The sequence below is a fragment of the Pecten maximus genome, chromosome 12 (genome assembly GCF_902652985.1).
Source record: "Pecten maximus chromosome 12, xPecMax1.1, whole genome shotgun sequence".
Lineage (NCBI taxonomy): Eukaryota > Metazoa > Mollusca > Bivalvia > Pectinida > Pectinidae > Pecten > Pecten maximus.
In genome coordinates, this window is record NC_047026.1 from 35,041,162 (window position 1) to 35,068,602 (window position 27,441).

Consider the following 27,441-nt stretch of genomic DNA (forward strand, 5'->3'; position numbering starts at 1 on the left):
TTTTATGCAAGACATACATGTACATGTACTTCATATTTTTGAATACTGTTAATCAATGAAATGGAGATACGTATATTGGATCGGTCTTTGACCCTGGTGATTAGCATTATTCCTAAGTACTGGGGATGAATTTATATCTTCTAAGTGTGTGAATAAAGTCATTAACTACAGTATTATTAAAATTACATAAATTATATGCATAGAAAATTCCTATACAGCTCAGGTGGTGATGACCTGTGCAATATAGGCACATGGACTTTTGGTCTAGCCACCTGTTACTGTCTCTATATTAATTAACTTTGATGTCTACAATTGTTTATTTATTTCCTTCGGAACTGAATCACTGTTATATTTGTTTATATTGATATTAAAGTGTGTATGTGTGTGTGCAAGTGCTTTATGTAACATATTCTGTGTTTATCTTGTTTTGAAAAATAGTTACTTCCCTTAATTCCTTTGTTTATATTATGTATTTCATTTAAAAATATTTAGACCAATTAATTTAAAAGATTATAATTATATTCGATCACTCAATCCACCATGGAAAGAATTTATATAGGCTTGCCTGTTATTCGATCCAATTGATATTAACATCATGTCAATAAAATTTGTTGAAATAAAAAAATATCTTCTAATCAAATTAAGACTCTTGGTCTCAGGTCTCATGATGAAGTTAATAAAATCTGAAAATGCACTATGTGTCCAACCATTTGGTCCCTGGAGTCCTGAGATCAGCAATTTGGAATGAAACAACCGATGAAAAAAATATTAAGTTATTTGATGGATGGGTAGATTAGCAATGTTTTCAATTAAGTTTAAACGTTTTTAAAAAAAAATATCATGCTAACACTATGCGCTTTACTTTTTTAATAGGTCCTTATGTACTTTTTTTGGGGGGGGGGGGGGGGGGGGGGGGGATTCTTAAACTTCTGATTATCAGAAATAGGAAAAGCTGTAATTTGTAGGCGATTATTGAACTTTTATGAATTATAACAATTCAATTAGGGTTTTTTTACATTAAACTTTTCCTATGGGCTGACGTGAGTTGTAGCAAAAACTGTCGTTGTTTATATTACTTCTTGCCAAAAACGTAGGTAAACTCCAACGAACCCGTGATCCATGCGAGAAGAAAGGTAATGTCGGCATTTATATGGTAGTCACACCTAACATCGACCTGGTACATCTGTATATCACATGCCAAAACACACGGTTATTATATATTTTTCCATAAAAAACGCATATCACTGTGTTTATGGGTGATTCCAAATACCGATGGCCGAAAACACCTGACAAAATTATATGGATATTCATATCCTTCTGTACCATATTAAACGGTACCATGGAGCAGAAAGATATGAAAATTCATATCATTTTGTCAGGTTTTGTCAACCATCGAGTTAAACCAAAGAAACACGCAAACTATTAACTGGAATCAACACACCGAGAGGACATTTTCATTTTCAAATCTTCAAATCAGACAGTTAAGACAACAAAAGTTTCTTTTATTGCGATTTTTTCTGGGTTTTTTTTCCGGTTATTTTTTTTTATATATTTTTTTTTTATACATTTATATACTGGTAGTTGGTCGTGTTAGCATGCCAACCATTTAGCATCTGTTTTCAGAATGTCTGATATGCCTTTTCTTACCATGTGTGGAACTAATGCCGGTTAAGTTAGTAATAACTATGGAGTAGAGAGGTAGTTCTATACAACATCAAACTAATATAGTTATCCACAATATATAACATATCTATTCTTTATATAGAGTTAACGCAGCATTCCATGATTCATTATATACACTTTTTATATAATTTTTAAAAAACTGTATAAGAGTTCATCAGTACTGGTAATAAAGTATGCATTGATCTAGATTAGAATCAGATCGATCTGCATTACATCGCATATCATATCCTGGTCATTAAAACTGATATCGCCCTCTATCACCGACACAGACCCACACAATGGACAGCATTTTATGATTTATCATATTCACTTTTTTATCCTAACTTAAAAAAAAAATGTATGAAAGTTCATCAGTAGTTCTTGCATTAAAGTATAATTTTATCTAGATTGGATGTAGACCTGTATTACACAGTATATCATATCCTGGTCATTAAAACTGATATCGCCCTCTATCACCGACACAGACATACATGTACACACAAAATGGACGGATCACCAACTCATTCCATAAAAATAATTTTATTCAACAGGATGGATTTATATTGTGGTAGGTTAATAGTGAACGCCATATTGTTTGGTATGGACGTGAAGATACGCTCCAGAGAGTCACTGGGTTGTTTGGCACTGTAGGAGAACGGTTCAAAAGAAATCCTGTATTCAAACGAAATGACTGCAAGTGTGTTCTTGGACTCCCAATCCAGTGACGCAAGTCAATTGTAGGCAGAGTATCACATCTAACCAGTGGGTTACTACGAGGAAACAAGATGAAAATTGTATAACATCTACCTTATCATTTATTATCGAGTCAAACTCAAACACTTTGACACCATCTCAAAAATCATGTTCGGCACATGTGTCAAAAAGCATATTTTCTATTCCCTTTTTTACATCAATAATCAGATGTCATATTATCATGAAATGTTTTTCCGATGTGATCATAGCGAAAACAAAAATATCACAACACAGGTCAGACTGGTATATTAATATATAGTCGGCCGAAACGCAATAAACCTGCCCTCTCTAATGCCAACATTCTAGTCCCCTGTGCCGTTTATTTACATACAGACAGATAATGTGATATTACTGCATAGACCGCGGTAATAGAGACAAGTGTAAATGTTTGATCGTAATTGTATAAAATAAGTAGGATTCATTTATAAAGCCATAACCGATAACCATAAAATATTCAAAGTAATCAGGGAACCTAACCTTAACAAAATAACCATTTTTTTTTCTGTAGAGATATATATTTAATAATTTTCTCAATATTTCTTATCAACAATGCAATTTTAGTCCATACTTACTGTAAAGATGGCACTCGGAATGCATTAAGCTGAATTTGTGAAATTCCAATGTTCCGGCACATAATTTGAGAAAGTCGTACCTTCTTAATTTCATTTAGTTGAGCTGAAAATAGCAATAAATAGAGAAAGTTATTCAAAGATAAAATTTGATTTTATTTCAAATAGCTGTCTTATTTATAAAGCTTATTTTTTCTGATTTTACCGTTAATCGAAAATGATAATTAAAAAATGTTATGGCCTTACATTGATGTCAATAAACGTTTTTGTCCCTTTCCCCTCCCCTTTCCACGTCTATGGAATAGGTAATATTTTGCACGAAAGTACTAACCTTATCATGCTGTTAGATGAGGACAAGTCATAGACTGACAAATGACCATGATCACAATTATTAATTAAATTAACTGATTGATACTGCTTGACAAAATCGTCTACCAGGAAATTTTTAAAGTTTCTGTCACAGGGAATTGACATATCATGGAAATATTGGGAACTATAATTTTCTGGTTGGATGGACGGATAGACAAACAGGTCAATTTATAACATAAGTGTATTGTAGACTAAACACTACCCAATATCAAAGCCTTTACATGTACCTGCTGTTAAACCAATATTTGGGATGTCATTCTCGTACCAGAACCTGTCTCCCTGTTTTAATAACTGGAACTGTTTCGCAATGATACAAGAGAAAGTAGGCCCAATATAAGTTCCTCTGATTTTGCGTTCAGACAAAGCTCCTGTGAACAGGTCAATATCATCAGGGTGTCTAAAATGAAAGATGGAAATTAGAAGTCAAAATTGAAAATTAGTTTTGATATTAAAATGCCTCTTTACAAGTAAACTCATATTCTAATTTTCTGCCCTAAAGAAGTGTCTATGAAAATATTTGTATTGTGACTCTAATTGAATTGTCTTTTTAAGTGAAAATGTACGGAATTAAATATAAATGTTTTTTAACATGTCCAACTAAAACTCAAAATCAACTGAAATTATGTACATACTTGTAAACTTTGGACAAAAGAATGGCTGCCGGTGCATCGTGGTGTATGAGTCCCAACGTGTTAACACCGAAATGATGAGCAGGCTGTAATCCACACCATTTTCTCCAGGCATTGTACGAAGGTAACCCATGGTCACGCCCTCTTTGAATGTTCACCGCAGCCAAGTCTAAGCCAACGCCCATTTCATTCACCAATAATTCATTTCTTAATGCATCTTGTAAAAATCTATCTTGTCTCGCTTGTTTGGAGTTCAGCTGCCAGAAGTTTAGCCAGTCAGCTCCTCTTCCATTGCCAGCAAACAGCAATGCAGGTCTAAAGTAAGTGGATTCTGTTTTTACTTCAATTGATTGGTGAGTCTGTGGGTCCTTTATTCCCTGGGTGTTAGGGACCGAGGAATGTCCAGACCTGAAAGCTGCAGCTCCGAATACATTTGCTATGGTAGGATTAACATTTGGGTTGTACACTGTGTGGTGACCTTTGGGCGTGGAGTACAAGCCATGTACTTGCATGTCCGCATCGCTGATAACGTGTGGTAAATATTCATTATAGTTAATGTGCTGAATGATAGCGGACACGATTTTTCGAGTTTCTTGGAACACTTTCTCATCAGACCAGGAAGGATTATAGATTTGAACCTGTTTAGCTATTCTGTTATGTTCTCTGACTAAAACGGTGTAGAGGGCGGCCAGTGATGGTAATAGAGTATTCTTTGAGTCCCCTAAACAAAAGAGCACAATAATGTCAGTTCCGATATATAAAACATGTAAACAGGACAAGAGGGTATACCTAGCCTATATAAGATATAAACAAGACAGCAGGGTATACCTAACCTTAACAAAATAAACATAACCAGGCTAGTATCAATAAAATCATCAGTGCTAAATGAATGATAAAGATTTAACGGTGGTAGAATTCAACACTGAATCAAAGCACGACAATTGGTGACCATTCTTGACAGATCTCAAAATAACATGAAGTTTAACATTGTCATGGTATAAAGAGGTGAAGAATCCGTTATGACAAAATCGCTAAAAGTTATGTATGCTTATCATAAAATGTTTCAATTAGATATGTAAAGTCCAAAAGGCACAACATTTAACTATATATAACGTTAAGTAAAGACAATTTATTGAATTAGTTGTTATAACCAAAGAGTAAATAATGTACGGTCAAACATGTCTGTAAGGACACCAAAAGGACAGATCAAAAGTGTCATTTATAGACAGGTGTCCTTAATAGAGAGGTTAATTATAAAACAAAGTGGAAGGAGTGGGTATGATAAGTCTGTCCTTTATAGACAAGTGTCCTTTATATAGAGGTGTCATTTAAGACAGGGTTAACTGTGTTATGATAAATTACCGGCATCAAAACAGAATTCCCCAGGCGCTGACAACGTGCACGTGCTATCATCTGCTGGTGGGAGGAATCCATTTGGGCCCATCTTAAGAAATCCTATAGCAATAGTTGAGGTATGTTAGCTATATTTATCTCATTAGTACATATATAAAAGAGATTTGTTGAAGGCGTAGATATCAAAATATATTATAAAAAGGTTACCATTCATACATGTACAAGTATTGTGACGCCATTACATGTGAATAGACCCAAAGATGGAGAAATATATTAGGATGATGAAATGATGGTACGAGGAATGTTTGTTTTTTAAAGTTATGTGGTAACATGTGCATTCATTTCCTTCTAAATATGAGGAAGGCTCGGTTAAAAAAACACACATAAAATCCTTAAACTATTCCAAAGCTGTCTTGTATCTCACAATTTACCTCCGTGACCCGCTCTTAGTCGGTTCTGGGTTTGTTGACTAGACCCGTAAACCATAGAAGCGTCTATGTATGAAGTGTGTTCATTGATTTGATTTCGAACGCCTGGAAAAAGGAGAAACTTTCAAATGTTTATTTAACATCATATTTCTTTACAGAAATGTTTAAATATCACCTTTTTTTGCAATTAAAACTTTTAATGGATCCGAAGTTCTACAGTATTACACGTGTATTAAGTAGACCTTTTACTAATGCAGCAAGAAAACTAAACAGTAAACTGTCCCAATATACAGGTTCTAAACAGCTTACCCATGTCACATAATGGACTTGGTGCCATTGCAGATCTCACAAAATTCATACAGTTGGAAGTGAATCGGGGGTCGCCTCTTGGTATCTCGATGGGAAAACACGAACCACTGTTTGAATGTGTATACAATAAAGACAATTCAATACCATTTAATATAAACTGACTGTTACCAATGGAAGTGTACAGTTTACTTTCATCTTCCTAATGTCTCTCTTGACACTGCCTCACCTTTTGGCTTCAGTTGACCGTTCCCCCTGTGAGGAAGGCTATGAGTTCTTCTCCTTTTGTCGGAGCATACCATAGACTATATGTGTTTAGTTACTGATCCTGCTCAACGTTAACGATTTTGGGACTAGGACGCATGGTATGCCCATTGTCAGTTAAATATGACCTAGCGAGGTTCTCTGCTGTATTTCCTCAGCTGTATGCTTTATTCAGGCGGCATTATAAAGTTGGCACTAGTTCCGCGCTATCACAAGGAGACAAACACCAACTTATCGCATTCGCCAAAAAACACACATACACAATACGCATGCATCTCGTACACAGAGGAAGAAGTCTTTAAATTACCTTAACTGTTGATAGGTGGTTAAACAATATAAAACTACATCATTTTTTTCTTCAATTTATACGTTTGGGTCATCGTTTTAGTATCTATTGTTTTATTTTCGAGATGCCAATTATTCTTTGCACTGAATTTACAATACACGGACATTTCGGCAATCTATTCACAATAAAAATGAAGGTGATACATACGGTGTAGTTCCAGCAGAAGGACAGCACGTGATGTCAGTATTGTTAGGGCCTGCAAAAATGTTTCAAAGGAATAAAATCTTGCTTTTATGTTTAGTTAAGAAAAAAGGAAAGTTATAAAGAAATCAATAGCAAACACGAAAATGCCTCTCACAACTACACAAAAGTGATTCAGTGTTTGAAAAAAAGAACAGTGCTTCTTATAGTATCAATCAATGTGTCATATATATTCTAATTATTGTGCCATCGTTGTTGAAAACTATGAAATGATAAATCGTTAGTTTACTTACATATGTTAATGAAAGTATATATTTGACGTAAAGTCATATATAAAATACAAACATAGACAATCAATAAATATCAGACCTTATCAGACTCCCTTTGATGTCAGGTTACTCACCTGTTGACACGGGAGTTTTTATGAGGTCAAAAACAATTAATGTGCCCCAGGACATCATCAGTACAGAGCGACCCCCTTCGTCCAGGTCACTTGTACCAGTACTGTGAAGGACATTACTGATAACTCTGGGGCTGTGTAGGTATCCGCCAGTCACGCTCAGTTGTCGTGGGATGTTTATACCTGTTGTCATAGCACCGAAAGTACAACATGTGTCGTCACAATCAACGTGAAGAATCCGTGCAAGAAAGGTCGTCTTGTGTTAGTTAAAAGGGTACAGTGCAAAAAATAATGATAACGATCTTCATTTTGAAAACTACACAGGCAGACTGAAATTTCATTAAGATGATTAAGAAGATTATTATCGAGATTACTAGCAAAATTCCTAAGTTTGCATAGTATAATATTAATTCTGCGATCATCATGATACTTAAAAGTGTCTAACCATTGGGTATGTGTATCAACTATATGTGTATATAAGATACTCTTTTTAATGATCTAATACATGTCAGTCTGGAAACATATAATTGTTACAAGGTGTAATTGTTAGCTTCGTAAAGACGAGTTGATGAGATATATTGTTTTTTACTGCAGAAAGTGAATTTTATATAATTGGAATCGTGAAAACGAGTGGATGAGATTAATTTCTTTGTACTTAAATTTTAAATAATTGCTTTCATGAGGTCAAGTTGATGAGTTGAATTAATTTCAACTACAGAAAGTATTTAAATTTATTTGTACTGCTGAAAGTAAATTCTATATAAATGGTTTCGTTAAGAAGAATTGATGAGATCAATTTATGTTTTGTGCAGAAATTAAATTTTCTATAATTAATTTCATAAGGACGAGTTAATGAAATCAATTGATTAGTTCCGAGTACGTTTCCTGTTTCATGGTATACATTCATCAACACAATTAGTTATGTTTGATATTAGACCACCATATCATACATACACATATGCTATATTGCACACTCAATACAGATACTGCCGTTTATATATGCCATTAATATATAAAACTTTTCTGAACTTTAAACATAATGAAAGTCACCAATTAGCATCCTGTATAATACTAAATATGCTGCAATATGCCAATTAACAAAATGTGTTTTTAAATGGTTGCTAAGATTGGATATTTATTTGCGTAGAGTATAAGTACATATTAAATAAAATGGTACAATATATCGACACTTGCGAGAAATGATTCATGTTAACGTAGAAACTAATACACTATTACTAAAAAATTGAGTCATATTGTACATACCATCCTCGTACGCCGCCGGTAGGTAGCGTAGGTGTGGTCTCATGGCGGCTCCCCAAGTGGGATTGTGTAGGTTGTTACACGTACCATCGGCCGTGCGATAAGCGTAATTGAGGTTACATCGCAATAGCGGCATGTTACAATGCGGAGCAATCTGCCTCCGCCATTCCAAAACCACATTCGGATCAGTTTGAAGAAGATGATATGGAGTATTTGTTCTGTCGAATGGTAAGTTATAAAATATATTACATGTAATCATAATTCATAACATAAAAATTGACCTGAATGATGACAGTAATAGTAGAGAGTCAATACAATCTATTTGTGAATATTTTTCAGACTTAACGAATAATAATGTTGAATATATAACATTTTCCTTAATATGTCATCCACATTGTGTGGGGATTAAACTTGATATCATGTTATAAGGTATTCATTTGTGTTACTGTTCAAAGTCTAGTCCTGTTCTACCAGGATAAGAAGGCCAAGATGACCAGTTGTATAAATTGTGATGTTACAGCTTTAGACAGTGACTATAGCAGTAAAACCTACACAGCTGTATTCTATAGGAGGGGTACATGTCTTATACAATGGCTTATATACAGTTCGTAACGATAGTTTGCTTAACTGTTATAGGCTGCAGCATAATAACGTACAAAAACCAGGCTAAAGAGCAATGTATAAAACATCTCTATAAAAAAAATCTGATTTTGTTCATTTACGAACATATCGATAATGGTAACAGCGAAATGTCTTACAAACGGGCCAGTTCCTTAGTCGCTCTGCCAGTGATGTAACTTTTGTCATTCAATGCCGCGACAGCTGTGGCGTCGTTAAAGAGGCCTGCGTGTGCCATATGGTAGCTATGCATCATCCTATTATTTCCTGAAAAAAAATAAGAACAGAGATGCCATTGAAAATTAGGAACGCAAATAAATGTTTAAGAAAAACAACACTTTTTTTTTCAATTTGACAGAATGCAATACCTCTACATTAATTACAGTGTGAAATATGTCTCAAAACACGTGCCGGCTTTTAATGAGTAGGCACGTGATTAAAAACGAGAAAGACAGAGACTAAAAGGAAGAATCTACAATGGCGCTACTTATTAAATAGGAACACAGAAATTGGACGTCGTCATCAATTTGTCGGTTTCCCTGCTACAAACTGTGTTTGATATTTCATATTTAAGTTCAATCCTGTCCCTAAAACTACGTCTTTACACGTCCCCTTACTGTTTACATTAGTTCCGATAGAGGGCGACGTGAGATATCAGCACAAAAGAAAACATCCTGTGGATCGAAGTCTGGGGAATTATGAGGCTATCAAAAACCACTAAGCAAAGACATAAATTAGTTGCTCTCCGCAGCTTCCTCCGGCCATGCCAGGAGGCAAACAATATCCGTTGTTAAAATTTTGTAATGATTCTTTCATTGAAGTTGGTGACTTATAATTCCTAAAGTATAGCTCAGCAACATGACCTAAATCTCGACTTTGAAACACGCTGCATCTGATGACAATAGTGATTACATAATAAATTTATGATGATATGAAACAACAACATAAATTGAGGACGCCGTATGAAAAATGTGCAGTCATAGTAATCAACACTTAAGCCAGTCAAAGAGATACGTTTGCATGTACTTTGGCATAACCCAATACTAGGCTATCGTATTATAATAAGTAATCACTAGAAAAATTGTCCTACGCTGGGCTTGATCATTTCTGTGGAATATTAAAATTATGCACAAACATAATGTTTATTATTTAAGACACGACACCCTTATCTACTTTATAGTGTTTCATATTGCATTTGTTTTCATTTTGTCTTCTGCTTTAGGTTATGAACAAAAACATGTTCTCTTATGTTACTCTAATACGTAACATACCTGTAATGTGGTGCTGCCTCTCCAGTTGTTTCATTTTCCCGAGGTCCATGACCGCCATATTTATTGAGCGCGCTACCATATTAGGTAGAGCAGCGTAGTTGGTGAAACGCACATGTCCCAGATTTGTCGTATGGATTGGGACATTGACAAGACACAGAACTAGCATCAGACTCAAAAGACTCGTTCTTGCTATGGACGTCATCTTCAATCGAAAAAAAAGAATAATATATTTGTTAATGTGTAAAATACATCTGACCGTTTGAAAAGTGTAGCTCTGTGGCACCAAACATTGATTACTATGAAAGATTATTTAGACATATTGGATGCGACTACACTGCCATGAAATAACTAATGTTAGCAATTCGAAAAATATAAAATCCAAATGCTGGATGTGCTATATTTGTTTTACCTTATTGGTTAAGGAAAACGATCATAATCCAAATTCAATATAATTTTGTTTTGTTGCTCCGAGTTAAACCTTATCATATGAGCTAACATTTTGTAATGATAGGACGCTATTGTCAGAACCCAGCAAGGCATAGTAATGAAATGCAAAGTGAGTCCCGAGAGATCATCGAGAGTTCACACGAGAGTAATAGATTTTTCACCCCCATGGGGATCATTTTTCTTTTACCCTGTTTTCCAATCGTAGTGTGAACCAAATCCAAACGTATGTTAACAACAACATGTGGACGGCGGATAACTGTTGTAATAAGGCTGCAGCAGACGCTTTACACCTTACGATTTTGATTGTTTATTGGACCAAACAGTTACCAAATCACCGATTTTGAAGATCTTCACTACGTTTTAAATCTTCCTCAAATAGTATGCACACAGGTAAACAAGCAGACAAAGATAAGAAAATCTTACCCCGGTAAAACCTTTCCACGGAACTGACCCAAGTTTGACTTCTTTCACTAATATAAGAAAACACTAACAAACGGTAAGTTGTGGCCAAACATGTCTCGCCATCATGAACGTCCCAAGAAATGTGCGTAGAAATGGTGATGCTACACCATGCAAGTAGCGTCACAACGGATGTCAGCTATCATTATAAACGGAAGGATCTTGACGTTTAGTTTAAAGGGTTATTTAAAAGTTTATTTAACTTTCAGAAGAAATAGGTTATTTGTTAAAACGGTTTGCCACATAAATATGTCATCTCGTGAATTCTGTATAAAACTAATCTAGTTTGCTGAAAAGAGAATATTTTACACAACATTGGATGCATTATTTGAACGTGATAGTATTTGATTTATGCCACGTACCAGATGTACATGTATGGTGCATGCTTTGCATAAATACACGAAATAAGCATAGCTTAATGGAACTCAGACATTGTTCGAGTTGAATACCAATAACTTATAATATTGCTTTCGCTGTGTTTCTTAATTAAACAATACGTTATGCACATATGTTGCAGCAGACAATCGTTTTATGATATATCTATCCTCACTTAACAGCTAAACATATTGAACATAAAACATATTCAAATGACAGATTTGCACCTTAAGAAGATATATTATTGTTCATCTTATTTAAAGTAAAACATATCATTATCTATCATGTATGTACCGTCGCTGGGATATTTTATTTCCTGGTCGTGCCTGGTCTGCAGGAAGGATGTACGAATTGTACCCGCTGCCCTAATCAATGATCGTAAGAGGCGTCTAATTTTGTGACCTTATCATTTATCGTGACACATTTCCCCCCTGTTGATTGAGCCTCTCCCTTTGTGAGGAAGGCTATTGGTTCTATCACCTGGCCGAGAAATACTAAAATCTTTGAAAATGGTACTTGCTACTCAAGCTTATTACTCAGCATTTTGGGAGTGGGACGACTTGTTTGCAAGTTGTCAGTATAATGTGATCGGATAGGGTGTCCTGCTGGATGTCTGGCAGTATTCTTCAGTGAAGTAGCACTATAAATCGGTAAAAGTTCCGGACTATCACAAGGAGACTTAACACATACATACCACAACCTTGCCAAACACACATATGCACTCATCACAAGCGTGCACGTCGCACACATGGTAAACCGCTCTTAATTGACCTTAGCTATTAATAGGACGTTACACAACACAAAACCAACCCAAATTCCTAGTCGTGCAACCTTCTCTTCATTTGAATTGTATTACTTATATCCATCAGTCTTCAAATAACGGTACATTTCGAACGTTACAATAGTTAGATATGATCATTTTTTTTATTTGTCTGAAATGATACCGAAGACTGCGACATTATATACAGAGAAACAATAATGAACCACTCTTTCAGCATTTATTTCACTTTAAAAAATAGTGGTATAATGGTATAATGTTATAACGCGCTGTCATATGTCATCACCAGGCATTTAACGAAACTGCAGAAGAGAGGTTATTTGTAACCTGGTTAATATCAATCGATCTCTGTTCCCTGTATAACTCGGCTTTTACCAATAAGGTTACAAGGGGTCAGCGAAACTAACTTACTGTTTCTTGGCGTCTCATACAGGGGCCGCGGTGGTCGAGTGGTTAGGGTAACTCGACACTTTACCACTAGCTCTCAACATATGGGTTGCGAGTTCGAAACCCCGTGGGCAGTTGCCTGGTAATGACCGTAGGCCAATCGATTTTCATAATCTCACTACCATGCTAATATTCGGAGGATAGTTCATACATGGACATATCGGATTTTACTAAGGCCTGCTGAGTGAATTCGCTATCCACAGTGAATAGTTGTAATCCTCTTGTGGAATGCTAAGCCCCGAAGCCACAGCCACAATTCCAAATAATCATATTGTCCCATATATTTATACAGCACTGTGCCAAGCAAAATGGTTGTGCGCTAGTTTCCTTTGCTTCAAATATCGCAAGCGTTTCTGATGAACGTAGTACCATCGGAAATTTTTCTCATGCATACCATATTACACCCTGTGCAATAACGTCACCATATTGGAAACGAAATAGTGTCGTCTGTCGCTGATGTGAATATTTTAAAGACACCCGAAGAAACGCATCCGAAAGGCCGAGAGCCATTTCTTTGAAACAAGCGAAATAAGTGAAATACTCGGAACAAACAGGTCAGTATGAAAAGTCATCCAGAGAAATAAGAGGTATGGTTAAAGTGAAAATCGCAAAAGAAAGGGAGGAAGAAAAGTTTGACAGATCGCTATCAAAGAAAACTTCAAAAGTTAGTGATATCACAAAACACTTTTATAAACATGCCCCCCAAAAGGCATCCAGGAAAACAGTTCAGAGAAATTTACATGAATTCGGGTTTTAACGTTGCACAGGAAGTAAACGTATTGGAATCAGGGAGATTATCAGAAAAAAAGTATCTTGCGTGGTGTTAGGCTCATCGCATCAAAACTTTGGACGACTACAAAAAAAGAGTGATCTTTTCTGTTGAAATGGTAGTGATTTTGAAACCCGGAGGCGAAATTAAAGTGTGGAGAAAAGCCGCCGCCGAAAAAAGAAGACCAGAATGACTCGGCTATATGAGTGTTTATCCACAGATCACCATGGGAGTAATGTGTTGGGGCTGTATTACTGATGATGGACAAGGAACACTTGCATTTGTCGATGGAAACATGAACTCTGAGAAGTATATTGCGGATTTTGAAAAAAAAAAAATATTGAATGTGATTGTGAAAATTTCGGTGACTAACCTTACCTATTTCAGGAAGACAATGCTCCCTGTCACAAGTTGCGATTATGTGAAACTTGGAAGACCGATAACAGTCTACTGTGTTACAATGACCAGCACAGAGTCATGACCTAAGTCCAACCGAAAATACATATTTTTGTATTTGGCTCCTCATAAAAAACGCTTTTAAATAGTCGTTGCTGTGGAAACTTGTATAAGTCGACAATGTTATTGCTTACAATTTGAAATTGACTTTGTTTTTGAAGTGGTTGTTACGAGAACAATGTTTTCCGTCATCAGTCGCTCGTGGATGAGATATCATGGATACCTGTAGTGACCCCTCGATCTCATCTATGAACTCACGATGAGAAAATTGTTCTCATGGCAACCACTGAAAAAACTGTGTGATAATTTATAAGTTTCATCCGCGTCATGTTCTTAAAATGAGAGCAACACATTAGGGTGCGATTTAAGCATTTTCCTGTTGTCTGATAGCTCAACATATCGACTATGAAAACCGAGAATTTCATGATATATAAATATGTACTTTGTCTGTATGTGATCGTTTGTAATCTACTTGTATCTTGATAACGCGACTGTTTGTTAGGATCCAGTACCTCTGTTGGACCATACGGTCGTTATTATTTACTAGACCCTGTTTACGTATATATAACATTTTTTTCAGCTGACGTGATTTAAATGCAGTTAACAAATTAACATGCTTCCACTACGTGTTGCACTTAATTTCTATTTGTAACGGAATATTATCAACATTAAAATGTTATATGATAAATATGTCTATGCCTTAAGTGAGGAAAACGACTCTTAATTGGAATAAATGAATTGAAAGCTACCTTATCTTGTTTTGTTTTCACTCTCATAATCGACAGTAAAGAGATATTGACGATTGTTTTCTGCAAACCTATTATTATTGTGCCAACAGTAAGTAATAACAAATTTTTAACATAAAACAATTGCAAAAGAAACTTTCATGTTTTTTTTTGTTTTTTGTTTCCATCGCCCATTCTGCAGTTATATCAATTTACCCTTAGGATACATATCAAATCATATGCCTTTATTGTAGTTCCTGGCTAATATAGGCAATATAAAACATAATCCGAAAAAAATATCAGAATATGAAAGAATAAAATTTGCATAAGTTAAAAGTATTTCTCGTCAGTGTGTTCATTCAATATACCTAACCCGATTAATGTCTTTTAGTTATAACGGTTCACAACAAAAAGTTTCATTTAAACATGCTCAAACTGATAAATATTGATATTTAGAGAATATCCGTTATCAGGATCATACATATTAAGCTGTATACCTACCCTTGACATTTGATACAAGTATGCGCTCTTATTCCATGATAGGCAATTTCTCGAGTAGGTAAAATAATACCTATCAGGATACGTGTCAGCCAGTCAATGCGCTGTATGGTTTATATACACTCTGATACGCTTGGATGACAAGTTAATACGTTACCATTGGATACATACGTTCAGTTCAAGATTGATACTGCTTGTCCTTTGTTTTATTACCTCCCTGGACTTAGAGAGCGTTAAAATACAAACAAACAAACAAACAAATAACATCGATTAACTGCATCTTATGCTAAGCTCGATTTAAAAACAAATATGAGTACTTCACGTAAGCCAAGGTGATTAATTTAGACATAAGGGCCAACAGACGGGTATCCTAAAGAGTGATTCGTGCAACACATACCGGTAGAAAAAGTGTAAATACTATATATTGTGTCAGCTTTTGAAAACGACAGAAATTTAGCTCAGTAGGAGCCAAATAGATAGCAATCATAGAAGATAGGTATCAACACTTCACTAAGTACTATACTGATGGTTCTTAAATACAAAAAGCCTATAGAGTAGTGCTAGGAGTTTTCTCCCCTGATAATAATTGACCAAACTAGGTATATCCTAAGAGGTCAGCAGTCTTAGTCTATGAAAACCAGAAAAAGTGCCAGACATGTCACCTTAAATTCCATATCATGTTCATTAAAACATCTAAAAGATCCGGGTATCACATTAGAATATGCATATATTCCATCACATGTAGATATCCCAGGTAACGAAAAAGCAGATAACCTAGCAAAGGATGCGTTAACACGTGACGAAATTGATATAGATGTAAAAAAAAAAAACTGAAGTTTATTCCTTAATCAATCAATCAATAGAAAATGGAATGATAACTAAAAACAACAACAAAACAAAAAACAAAACAAAAAACACCATCATTACCAATGTTTTTCGTTTAGGTTAGGTAAGTAATAAGTTGTATTTTTATTATTTTATGCTAGATCTCATACATTTTGAATGTATCAGTATCATGTATTTACTGTATGAATATATTTGATTGCTGTATATGAATTTTGTCGGTAGATATCGTGGATTTCACACAGTTATAGAACTATTGAAGCTCAATTCCATTGTCATAGCTTTAAACGTGGTGTGTTCGCGCGTGGTAGGAAAATGTATGGAAGCCTTGGAGTGTAAGTTTGAGTAGTGTGTGAGTTTATGGTATTTTATGTATATTATTGAGCCGCACACTATTATTTCGTTTTAAAAGACAATCTAGTAGTTTATTACGTGATGATATACTTTAGTCGTATCTATTTTTTTATGTCATTATTTTTCATTATTACTCTGTACTTAGATTAAACCTTAGGGGAGTATGTGAGTGATGGAGTTTACTATTGGTATTAACTAATTATTGTAGCTCACATGACGGGAGTTTAATCGGGATTGAGCTGTTCATCATACTACTGTAGAGACTTATTGGCTCTGGATTGAGCTGTCCATCATACTACTGTAGATACTTATTGGCTCTGGATTGAGCTGTTCATCATACTACTGTAGAGACTTATTGGCTCTGGATTGAGCTGTTCATCATACTACTGTAGAGACTTATTGGCTCTGGATTGAGCTGTTCATCATACTACTGTAGAGACTTATTGGCTCTGGATTGAGCTGTCCATTAGGTTATTATCATGACTCATTGGCTCTTTATAGATATTGTCCTTCATTGTAAATAAACATAGTCCCTCTTGTGTAATCAGTTTTTTCCAGACTTCATTTCCCGATTCAACAACCGACGCTTGGTTCACATACATCAATGCACCAATAGAAACATAGGTAAACTAGATTCAGACATAATTTGATTTAAATAGGTATTACTTACTTATGATATTGTTTTTGCTTTGCATTATTAAATAGAACTTTACAAAATATTGTTATAACGCGCTGTCATATGCCATAACAAGACATTTATCAAAACTCCAGAAGAGAGGTCATTTGCAACCTGGCTTAAGGACAATCAATCTATTTCTGTTCCCTGTCTGACTCGGCTTTTATCATATAAGGCTATGGGAGGTCAACACAGCTAATTGTATGTTATGTGGTTCCCGATAGTCCTTAATGCTCCTGGCCTGTTTCCAGTAGGGTTTTTAGGTATAATTATCGTATATGTTACATGAATGAATACCATAAAGGATAAACAATAAGATATCGTCACATCATTGAGGAGAGTGATCTGCCCTTGAATGAAGAAGGTTGGTGAGATTTTGAGCTCCGGTTTATACGTATATTTAGGCTACTAATGCCTTCAACCGTTGTTCATATTATGTGAGGTTAGTACTGTAGCGTCTCGAGTCGTTATATCGTGTTTATTGACTGTATAATTTACAAGGCAACATCCCATTAAGACATGCTAGTACCACCTTCATCAGTTTACTCGCCCCATATCTCGGCCATTATAGTCCATGTATCACCTGTAAGCGTGTTCACTCACCTGTGACCGCAGGTATTGGAAGTATCGACAGGTATATATATTGACTGATCGACAAGGTAAAGTGTGCGTGCGTACGCTACAGTGTACATGTGCTTACATCCAGGTACACAACATATTACCCAAATCTGTCGTAACACATTATGGCTGAACTTCAACGAGATTTATCCGTTCATTTCTATCACAAATTTATTCAAGGATTGACCCATGAAAAAGTTGTTGAACAATTGAAAAGTTTAAGGATTGATAATGAAGTAAGTGCTATTCAAATTACTGAAAAAAACTGTGTTGTTTCGTGTAAAAATACTGATGCCAAACAAAAGCTCCTGATAAATGGTCTGGAGTTGAATGGTAAATCGGTGAAACTTCTTGAGGTCGAAAAAACTGTGACAAATATTACAATTAAAGATGCCCCGTACGAACTGGAAGATGATGTACTGGCAACGTTTGTGTCCCGATATGGCCAAGTGGTGTCCGGCAGTATACGCCGAGGTACGATACGCGGTACGGAGATCGAAAATGGCACGAGGTATGTAAGCGTGGAAGGATGCGTGCCCACTATCCCCATCCGGAACAGCATCGGTCGCTTTGAGATACGCATCTTCGCTGATAATAATCGTACCGAATGCGTTCATTGTGGGAAAAAGACCACCCTTCTTATAAATGTACTGCCAAACCTATTCGAAACAAGAACTGCTTTAAATGTAATAGCACTGATCATCTCGCACGAGACTGTCCGAATAGAAACGAGCCTCAATGTTACAATTGTAACAAACTGGGACACATTCGTATGAACTGTCCGATTTCGGAATTTGGGGAATATGCTGCAGAAATACAGGAAGGCAGGGATGCTCTTGAAACAGTTCCCAATCATGTTTCAGGTAGCGAGTCACAAAATGACACGATTACGAAAGTTGACAATGAAACCAATCATCCTCCGTCAGTTTCGATTGTGCTCGGAGCGTCTAATGTCAAACGGGTTAAAATAAAGTCCAAGGACATAATTGACGCATCTATTTCTGGTTCCACATTAGAGAATGTAGATGTTGTTATTGAGAAGGCAATGACACTTCTGCCTGAAGAAACCACCGTGAAAAATGTTACGCTGTGCCTAGGCACTAACGACGTCGCTTGCCATCGTAATGACCCGGAACAAGTGATATGCAACATGTCCGCGGCTATAATGAAAGTACAAGATACGTTTCCGTCTACTGCGATAGGTGTGTGTGGCATTATCCCCAGGAAAGGTAAGAATGAAAAAGTAAAACATTCAAATGAAACATCAGAAAGTGTAAATAAGTTTTCTGAGAAACTTTGCAGTAAAAGTGAAAACCTCATATATGTGAACATCCCTGATATTTTCATTCGGCAAGGTCAAATAATAAAGGATCTTTATGATTCCAATGACTCCGCGGGTGTCCACTTCAACGAGGAGGGAGCGAAACGAATGTGGCCCGTTATGTCAGACTTCATGGAATCTTCAAGTTATCGTGAACTCACTGGCAATACGAGTATCTGTGTCGGTACTCCCACCGGAAGTCGGAAGCGTACCAACAGCGACAGATCGGCCACGCCTCTATCAGCGGATCGACAAGCACATACGATCAGCAAGGCTGGTACCCCTGATGGTGGAAGCTCAACCACATCTCATTGATCAATGATGTTTAGTTAGTATATTTGTAAAACCAGTTTATTAGATTATTATACAACTAATATGACTTCATTATCGATTGTATCTATTAATATAAATAGTCTACGAGATAATACAAAAAGCCGCGATTTTTTTTATTGGCTTAAAAAACGGAAATTTAATATCGTATCTATTCAAGAAACCCATTGCACAACTGAAAATGAATTTATCTGGGGGAAAGAATGGAGGGAGATGGTAAATCACAATCTAGAATTGATTATATATTATCAAGTCATGAAATATTTAATGAAATTATGTCTGCAAAAATTGTTCCGTGTATTTTTAGCGATCATGATTTAGCACTTAAATTAGACAAAGTCGAATTGGGACCTGGCATTTGGAAGATGAACGTTTCGGCAATAGAGTCTGTTATTTTCAAAAGAATGTTTGAAACATTTTGGGAATTCTGGAAATCAGAAAAACATAAATTCAGAAACGTTGGTAATTGGTGGGAGATCGCAAAAATAAAGATAAAAGAACTCACTATTCTTGTTTCAAAAAATATAAATTGGAAAGAGAACGACATCAAAAATAAAGAAAGGGAACTTGATGAATTGAGTAAATCTTATAATCAAGATAATAATAGTGACTTCGATAAATTAACCAAAGAAATAAAGTTATATTACACGGAAAAAGCAGAAGGGCATAGGATTCGCTCTAGAATTCAAGAGTTTGAGGAACATGAAACTTGTTCTCGTTATTTTTTTAATTTAGAAAAAAAGAGAGTTGGTGAAAAGATGTGGTATAGAATAAAAGCTGATGATGGTAACTATAAAGAAGGAATCGATACGATTTTATCAGAACAAAAGAAATTTTATAAAAAAACTGTTTACATCTGAAGGTTGGGACAGAGATGCCGCAGATACTTTGCTAGGAAATGTAGAAAAAAAACTGACAGAAGAGCAAAAAACCTTTATGGAAAGAAACATTACCGAAGAAGAAATAACAAAATGTATATATCAAATGAAGAAAAATAAATCACCAGGTGAGGACGGGATAGCTGTTGAATTTTATCAATATTATTGGAACATTATAAAAGACGATTTTATAGCGGTTTTATTAGAAATTTTCCAATCAGCTGATTTATTAAAGTCTCAAACTAAGGGTATTTTAACATTACTCTATAAAACTGGTGAAAGAGAAGAAATACGTAATTGGAGACCGTTAACATTATTAAATGTTGATTATAAAATCATAGCTAAAGTTTTGGCAAATAGAATAAAAACATATTTAGGGGATATCATTCATCCGGATCAAAAGGGGTTTATTCCTGGGCGTAATATTTCTGAAGCAAACAGACTTATCCAAGATATGTTTGAATTTACCGATTAAGAAAATATGGAAGGTTCAGTAATATTCTTGGATCAACAGAAAGCGTTTGATAGGGTTGAATGGGGGTGGTTAGACAGTTGTCTAGAATGTTTCAATTTTGGCGCGAAATTTAGATGCTGGATATCCATTCTTCTGAAAGACGCAAAAACTTGTATAAAAACAAATGGCTATATTTCTGATTTTTTCTCTGTTTCCCGGTCAGCGAGGCAAGGGTGCCCTATCGCACCGATTTTGTACATTATTCAAGCTGAACCATTAGCATGTTCAATCAGAAAGAATGAAAACATTAAAGGAATACAACTTCCAAATCAAAACGAGGCAAAAATTAGCATGTTTGCGGACGACACGCAACTTTTTAATAAAGACGAGCAATCAATTGTGAATTCCTTCGATAAACTTAATTGATATGAAAAGGCTTCGGGTTCAAAAATTAATTTAAATAAAACAACTGGTATATATTTGGGTAATTGGAAAAATAAAGAACCAATTTTTAGGACTATCAACTGGTCCCGCACTAGTGTGAAAACTCTGGGAGTCCACCATGGGTATATGGTAGATGATGACGCCATATGGAAAAGTAAAATAAAAAAAATTGCTTCATGTATTCAAGTTTGGAAAAGTAGAAATCTCACGTTTTATGGTAAACGGATATTAATAAAATCCTTGATAATTTCACTTATAGGATACGAAATAGAAACTCGAGGCATCCCGGAAAAGTACATGAAAGAAATTGATTCATTGATTTGGAAATTTGTATGGAACGATAAGAAAGATCTGGTCCAGCGTGCGTCTATGTCATTGAACTTAAGTAAAGGAGGAATGGATATCATAGATATTAAATCTTATGTACTAAGCAGAAAAATTAAACTCGTCTATAAAATAATGAAAAGTGAAAATGCTATATGGAATGCAATAGGAAAACATTGGTTACGCACATTTGACGATAAATATAGAGTCCCGTTCTTTCTATGCAAACTATCAGATACAAGAAATACAAATATGTCACATATTTCAAAATTTTATAAATCCATCATAGATGCATGGTATGAACTTCAAAGATTAAACCGACCAACATGTAAAAATTAAACTCTTGAACAGTTCCTTTTTGGCAACCATTTATTTCAGTTTAACAAAAAACCGATATTTTTTTGTTCGTTTGCGAAAAGCGGAATATGCACTGTTAACGACGTTTGGGACTGCAAAAGAAACGATTTCAAAGAAGATAGAATTATATATAACTTACTTATAGATAAGCGCAACTGTATAGCGGAACTCTCTAGAATTAAAAAAGCGTTCCCAAAACAAATCTTACAGCTATTAAGAAGAAATGAAAATCAAACGGTGCAGTGTACATATCCTAGAATTGATGTGAACTGTGATTTAATTGACAAAAATTTTCGAAAAATTTCATTCGAAAAAATAAAACTGAAAACTTTGATGGTGAAATTAAATGAAAACAAACCGAATTGTCAAGATAAATGGGAATTTGAATTTCAGAAACAATTTCAATGGGACCTGATCTGGGATAATATCAGGTTGACAATAACATCCAAGAAAATGAAAGAATTTCAATGGAAATGTATCCATAACATTTTATACACAGAATCTAAAATACGTAAGTTCGGCGAATCAAACGGGAAATGTCATTTTTGTAAAGTGTATGAAGAAAATATATACCATCTATTCTATTGATGTGCTCATGTGAAAAACATCATAAATGCTTGTTGTGATTTAGTGGTTTGTGTTATTCAAGATTACAGAAATCAGATATCCGAGGAAGTAATGATGATTGGTTTCCATGGAAACAATAAGGACTTGATTATATTTAATACAATCATCATTACTGTAAAGTGGCTAATCTGGAAGAGCAGAAATGACGTAAAATACAAGAGCCGTAATTATACAATGGAAGAACCGTGTAACAAGTTTCGTTCTTCTTTATTAGAGAATATGCGCTTTTATATTAATTCGAAGAAAAAGAAACCATTGTCTATTGAGATTGCGCAAAATATCATAACGCAGTTAACACTTTAGAATAACACGTTGAAGTTTTGGAACACAATATATCATAATACAAATAAGGGGGAACAATTACTTTCAAGTATTTGATAGATATGGCTGGAGGAAGTTTTTTGTCGGTAGGGATTGGCCCAACCACTGAGACTACCTCTAGCCATACCTACATATGTATACTTATGTACTTTCTATCTGGTAACGTTATTTGAAAGAAAAAATGGATATTTTAAAGGTTATGGCGGATAAAGGTCCGAAGCGATAAACCCAAACAATCAGGCATTTTGTGGTATTAATTTATTTAACGAATTATTTATTGCTAAATGGTTGTTTATCTAAGGGACCATTTACATTTGATAACTATGTGATAGATATGGCTGGAGGAAGTTTTGTCGGTAGGGATTGGCCCGACCACTCGGACTACCTCTAGCCATACCTATACGTAATTAATTAAAGTAACACTACTAATGATTTTGTTTAACATCACGGCCATAATAACAAAGTGAGAGTGAAAGAGAATGAAAGATATTCAAATTGAGAGAGAGATAATCAAGTTACAATATATATGTATGTGTGTGATTATATAAGTAACAATAATAATTATTTGTTTAACACCACGGTCATTATAACAACGTGAGAGTAAATGGGAATGAAAGAAGATGTTCAGATTGAGGGAGATAAAGAGAATTTAATTACAATATATCTATATATACCTAATGTATATGTGTGTGTGTGTGTGTGTGTGTGTGTGTGTGTGTGTGTGTGTATGTACTTTTGAAAGAGCACGACTGAATTATAAACGTCGAGTGTGGAAAATTGATGTAAAGACAAAAACAATAACAAAAACAAAAAACCAAAAGCTAAAACCTAAGCACCAAATAAGACATATTATGATAAAGCAATAGCAAACGTAGGAGCACTAAAAATCACATTTTTACTAACTTTTGCTTTTGAAAGAGCTTATTTGATTGTTAAGATTGACCAAGCCAAACTGTCAATGAGCCAAAGCTGAGTACACATCAAAAGTAATGGCAAAACTGTGAAGAAAAGAGAAATGCAAACTGCCTTTTTATAATTACACTGTACGCTACAATTTTCAATTCACGATGGAAGTTGTTCACAGCAAACGCTAACATTCGGAAGGAATAGCTCATACCATGTACATCGACATCTCGGAATCAAATAAAGGGGTGCTCAGTCAATTCGCTTTTCACAGTGTTTTAATGATTTTGTGGAATGATGATCCCGAAAACCACAGCTTGATTGATGAAACAATCCAAAATAAACATATTTCCCAATACATCTACATGTATACATATAGTTTAAACAGATCAGTCTGTAAACGAAACAAACCTCACCTACGTCCATTATTACGTAAGATGATTGTGACATTGACTGATCGGGAGAGTTTAATGGCTCAAATATTCTTGATGAATTTTAATTAGGATTCCGTGATATATCCATCTATTACTATGTTAATTAAGAGACGTAACCTTGATTGAACATTTTTCATGAGTGATATGTCATGTCGGAGTGATTAAATGATTTAGATAATCGGAAAATGTATAATATTAGTTTCAGGCTATAGTTCATTATAAGTAAATGAAAAATATCGATATCATAGCTTAGGCACCCACTTCGAAATGGGGTGTAATGGATTTTATTTAATCAATTATTCAATAGCCTAACGCGTCTATGTTTTAATAACATACAAATTTTGAAAAAGTCACAAAAATATGTTAAATGAAAGTATATTCTAATGATGATAGATTGTGAGAATCAATACCGTAGTTCTTCATAATTGCTACTAAAACCGGAAAATTACTCGCATATTTCGGGGATTCTCTTATAGGGCGCTCCACTCTTTTAATGCAAATGAACCGCTGAAATATGTTATGCACGTATGCGCAATCTGGTTTGTTTTGAAGAATGGCGGAACGGCAACCTACATGTAAGCTACACTTCAAACGCCAAAAGTCGATCGACGTACGGGTTGTTTCCGCGAAGGTAAAGGGAAAATAGGTGAGGTTACGATATCATCTTGAACTTACAGAGTCAGCGTGTGACTATAAGGTAAAGATTAAAGTAGATTAAATGTGAAAAGCCAACATGATTTGGCAGTGAAACTTCAGGACATTTGATTAGCCCATGTTTTTTTTTTTTTTTTTTTTATCACCTGGGGAGGTCACCCGTGCCATCCAGGGTTAATTTCCATTCTTTTCTTTAGTTAAAGTAGGCAAGTGTCGGTTATTACCACACATTATAGACAGTTTAAGAGTGTCGGTCATTTAAAAAAAAATCAATAGTTAAAAAATAGAATTGAAAGTGTTTTGGTTTATTAATTTATCAAACTTGAGTGTCGTTTTCCATAAAATTAGACATATATTGTTTACGTAAATATCGTAGATTCTATGATTTTAAGAAAAGAAATTGAACAACAGCCATAGCATATATTAGTTCTTTCCTACTGGTAGTAATGAGCATATATCTATATAGCATATTGTGATTTTGGAAGTTCTAGCTTTTCAATTATAAGTATGAATAATGAAATATTATGAAATTATAAATCTATATACATATGAACATTAAATAGATGCTGATACAGTACGAATTTTTATAAGTCATGACATTTTTAGAATTACCTTATAAAGAACGAATAAAGAAAATAGGTCGTGGCATTTTGTTAATTGTGTGCTAATCCCAACACGAAAATAGATGCATCTGCATTTACAATAAATTAATCATGGGGAAAATCAGAGGCAGGACTTACACAAAAAAATTGACAAAATGTAAGAATCGTCTTCTGTTTTATCTACAAACCCGGTATGAAAATATAGGTCTAATCCAGGTAATGAGAGCATCAAAGTAGTGGTCGATTTTAACATACGACTGTGACCACCGAGAATATAATGATATATACATATGTACATGTATATTGATATTTATTCGTAGTTTTGTTTTTCGCTTGCGTTATCTAATACGTTAGCTTAAGCTACCTAAATCTTTAAACAAGTTATATGATAAAAAGAATATGTCTAATATTAAAAACAGGAAAACGATTCTCAGTTTGAACAAAATAATTAAAAAATATCTTACAAAGTGATGATTGTTTTCCGCCAACCTTTTATTATTGTGCCGACAATAATTACCTTCAGATTTCTTGCCTACAAAAAAATCGTTTAAGAAACTTTCATGCAGTTTTTCAATAAACGTTATGTAAAAAAATACCTCTCATCAGTATGTTCATTCAATCAGCCTCACCAGATAAAGTTCTGACAATAAAACAATGACAATTTGATTAAAACTTGTTCAAATAATAAGATACTGATATTTTAGACATACTCACTTAACTGTATACCTACCTTTGAAGTTGGATACTAGTTTGTGCTCCTATTCCACGATAGCCAATTTCTCAGGTAGGTAAAATATGGTTTTGATATCCTACATCTTACCTATCAGCACACTTGTCAGCCAGTCAATGCTATGTATGGTTTATATATACTGTACTCTGTTACGCTTGGGTGACGAGTTAATACCTTACCATTAGATATATACATTTAGCTTTTAATTTGCGCGTCCTTTCCTTTTACCTCCCTCCGATTAAAGAGAGTCTACATTTAGGTAACGACGTTAACTTGGTTTTATATGTAAAATAACATTACTCAATTTCATGTCATACTAAGGTCGATTTGTAAAGATTATGGGTACATCAAGAGAGCCAAATATATCGATTTAGAGCTAGTGTTCCCCAGACGGGTATTCTACAGAGGTAACGGCTTATAAACCTATAAAGAGTGTGATGTGTCATAACAATGACAAGTAAAGAAATAAAACTACAAAAAGTAAAATGAATAATAAAAATGAGCAATTAAGAAATAAACATATGAAATGTATGATCGATCATAACAATTAGTAGTATAAAGATAAAAGTATAATGGATTAAACAATGAACAGTAAATAAACCTATAAACAGTATGATAGATCATAACAATGAACGTTAAATAAACCTATAAACAGTATAATGGATCATAACAATGAACGTTAAATGAACCTATAAACAGTATGATGGACCCTAACAATGAACGGTAACTAAACCTATAAACAGTATGATGGATCATAACAATGAACGGTAAATAAACCTATAAACAGTATGATGGATCATAACAATGAACGGTAAATAAACCTATAAACAGTATGATGGACCCTAACAATGAACGTTAAATAAACCTATAAACAGTATAATGGATCATAACAATGAACGTTAAATGAACCTATAAACAGTATGATGGACCCTAACAATGAACGGTAACTAAACCTATAAACAGTATAATGGATCATAACAATGAACGGTAAATAAACCTATAAACAGTATGATGGATCATAACAATGAACGGTAAATAAACCTATAAACAGTATGATGGATCATAACAATGAACAGTAAATATATAAACCTATAAACAGTATGATGGATTATAACAATGAACAGTAAATAAACCTATAAACAGTATGATGGATCATAACAATGGACGGTAAATTAACCTATAAACAGTATGATGGATCATAACAATGAACGGTAAATAAACCTATAAACAGTATGATGGATCATAACA

General features: G+C 34.6%; 1 protein-coding gene across 1 annotated transcript; it reads right to left on the reverse strand.

Moving 5' to 3' along the window:
* Positions 1-2,183: 2,183 nt before the first annotated feature.
* LOC117340026 (lactoperoxidase-like) lies at positions 2,184-26,289 on the reverse strand. The gene is made up of 13 exons (XM_033901775.1): positions 26,194-26,289; positions 10,370-10,571; positions 9,239-9,365; positions 8,484-8,698; positions 7,224-7,403; positions 6,827-6,875; positions 6,073-6,179; positions 5,767-5,868; positions 5,345-5,437; positions 3,986-4,703; positions 3,581-3,750; positions 2,988-3,090; positions 2,184-2,432 (listed from the first exon to the last, which is right to left on the reverse strand). The coding sequence occupies exons 2-13, from the start codon at positions 10,569-10,571 to the stop codon at positions 2,207-2,209; spliced, it is 2,292 nt and encodes a 763-aa protein (XP_033757666.1). The 5' UTR covers positions 26,194-26,289; the 3' UTR covers positions 2,184-2,206.
* Between the last annotated feature and the right edge of the window lie 1,152 nt (positions 26,290-27,441).

Excerpts from the sequence above, each read along its gene's own strand:
- LOC117340026 (XM_033901775.1), bottom strand. The coding sequence starts at position 10,571 with ATGACGTCCATAGCAAGAACGAGTCTTTTGAGTCTGATGCTAGTTCTG. Across the intron at positions 4,704-5,344 it reads GGAATTCTGTTTTGATGCCG|GGGACTCAAAGAATACTCTA; the intron begins GTAATTTATCAT and ends TCTTTTGTTTAG. Across the intron at positions 3,091-3,580 it reads AAATATTGGTTTAACAGCAG|CTCAACTAAATGAAATTAAG; the intron begins GTACATGTAAAG and ends TGCTATTTTCAG.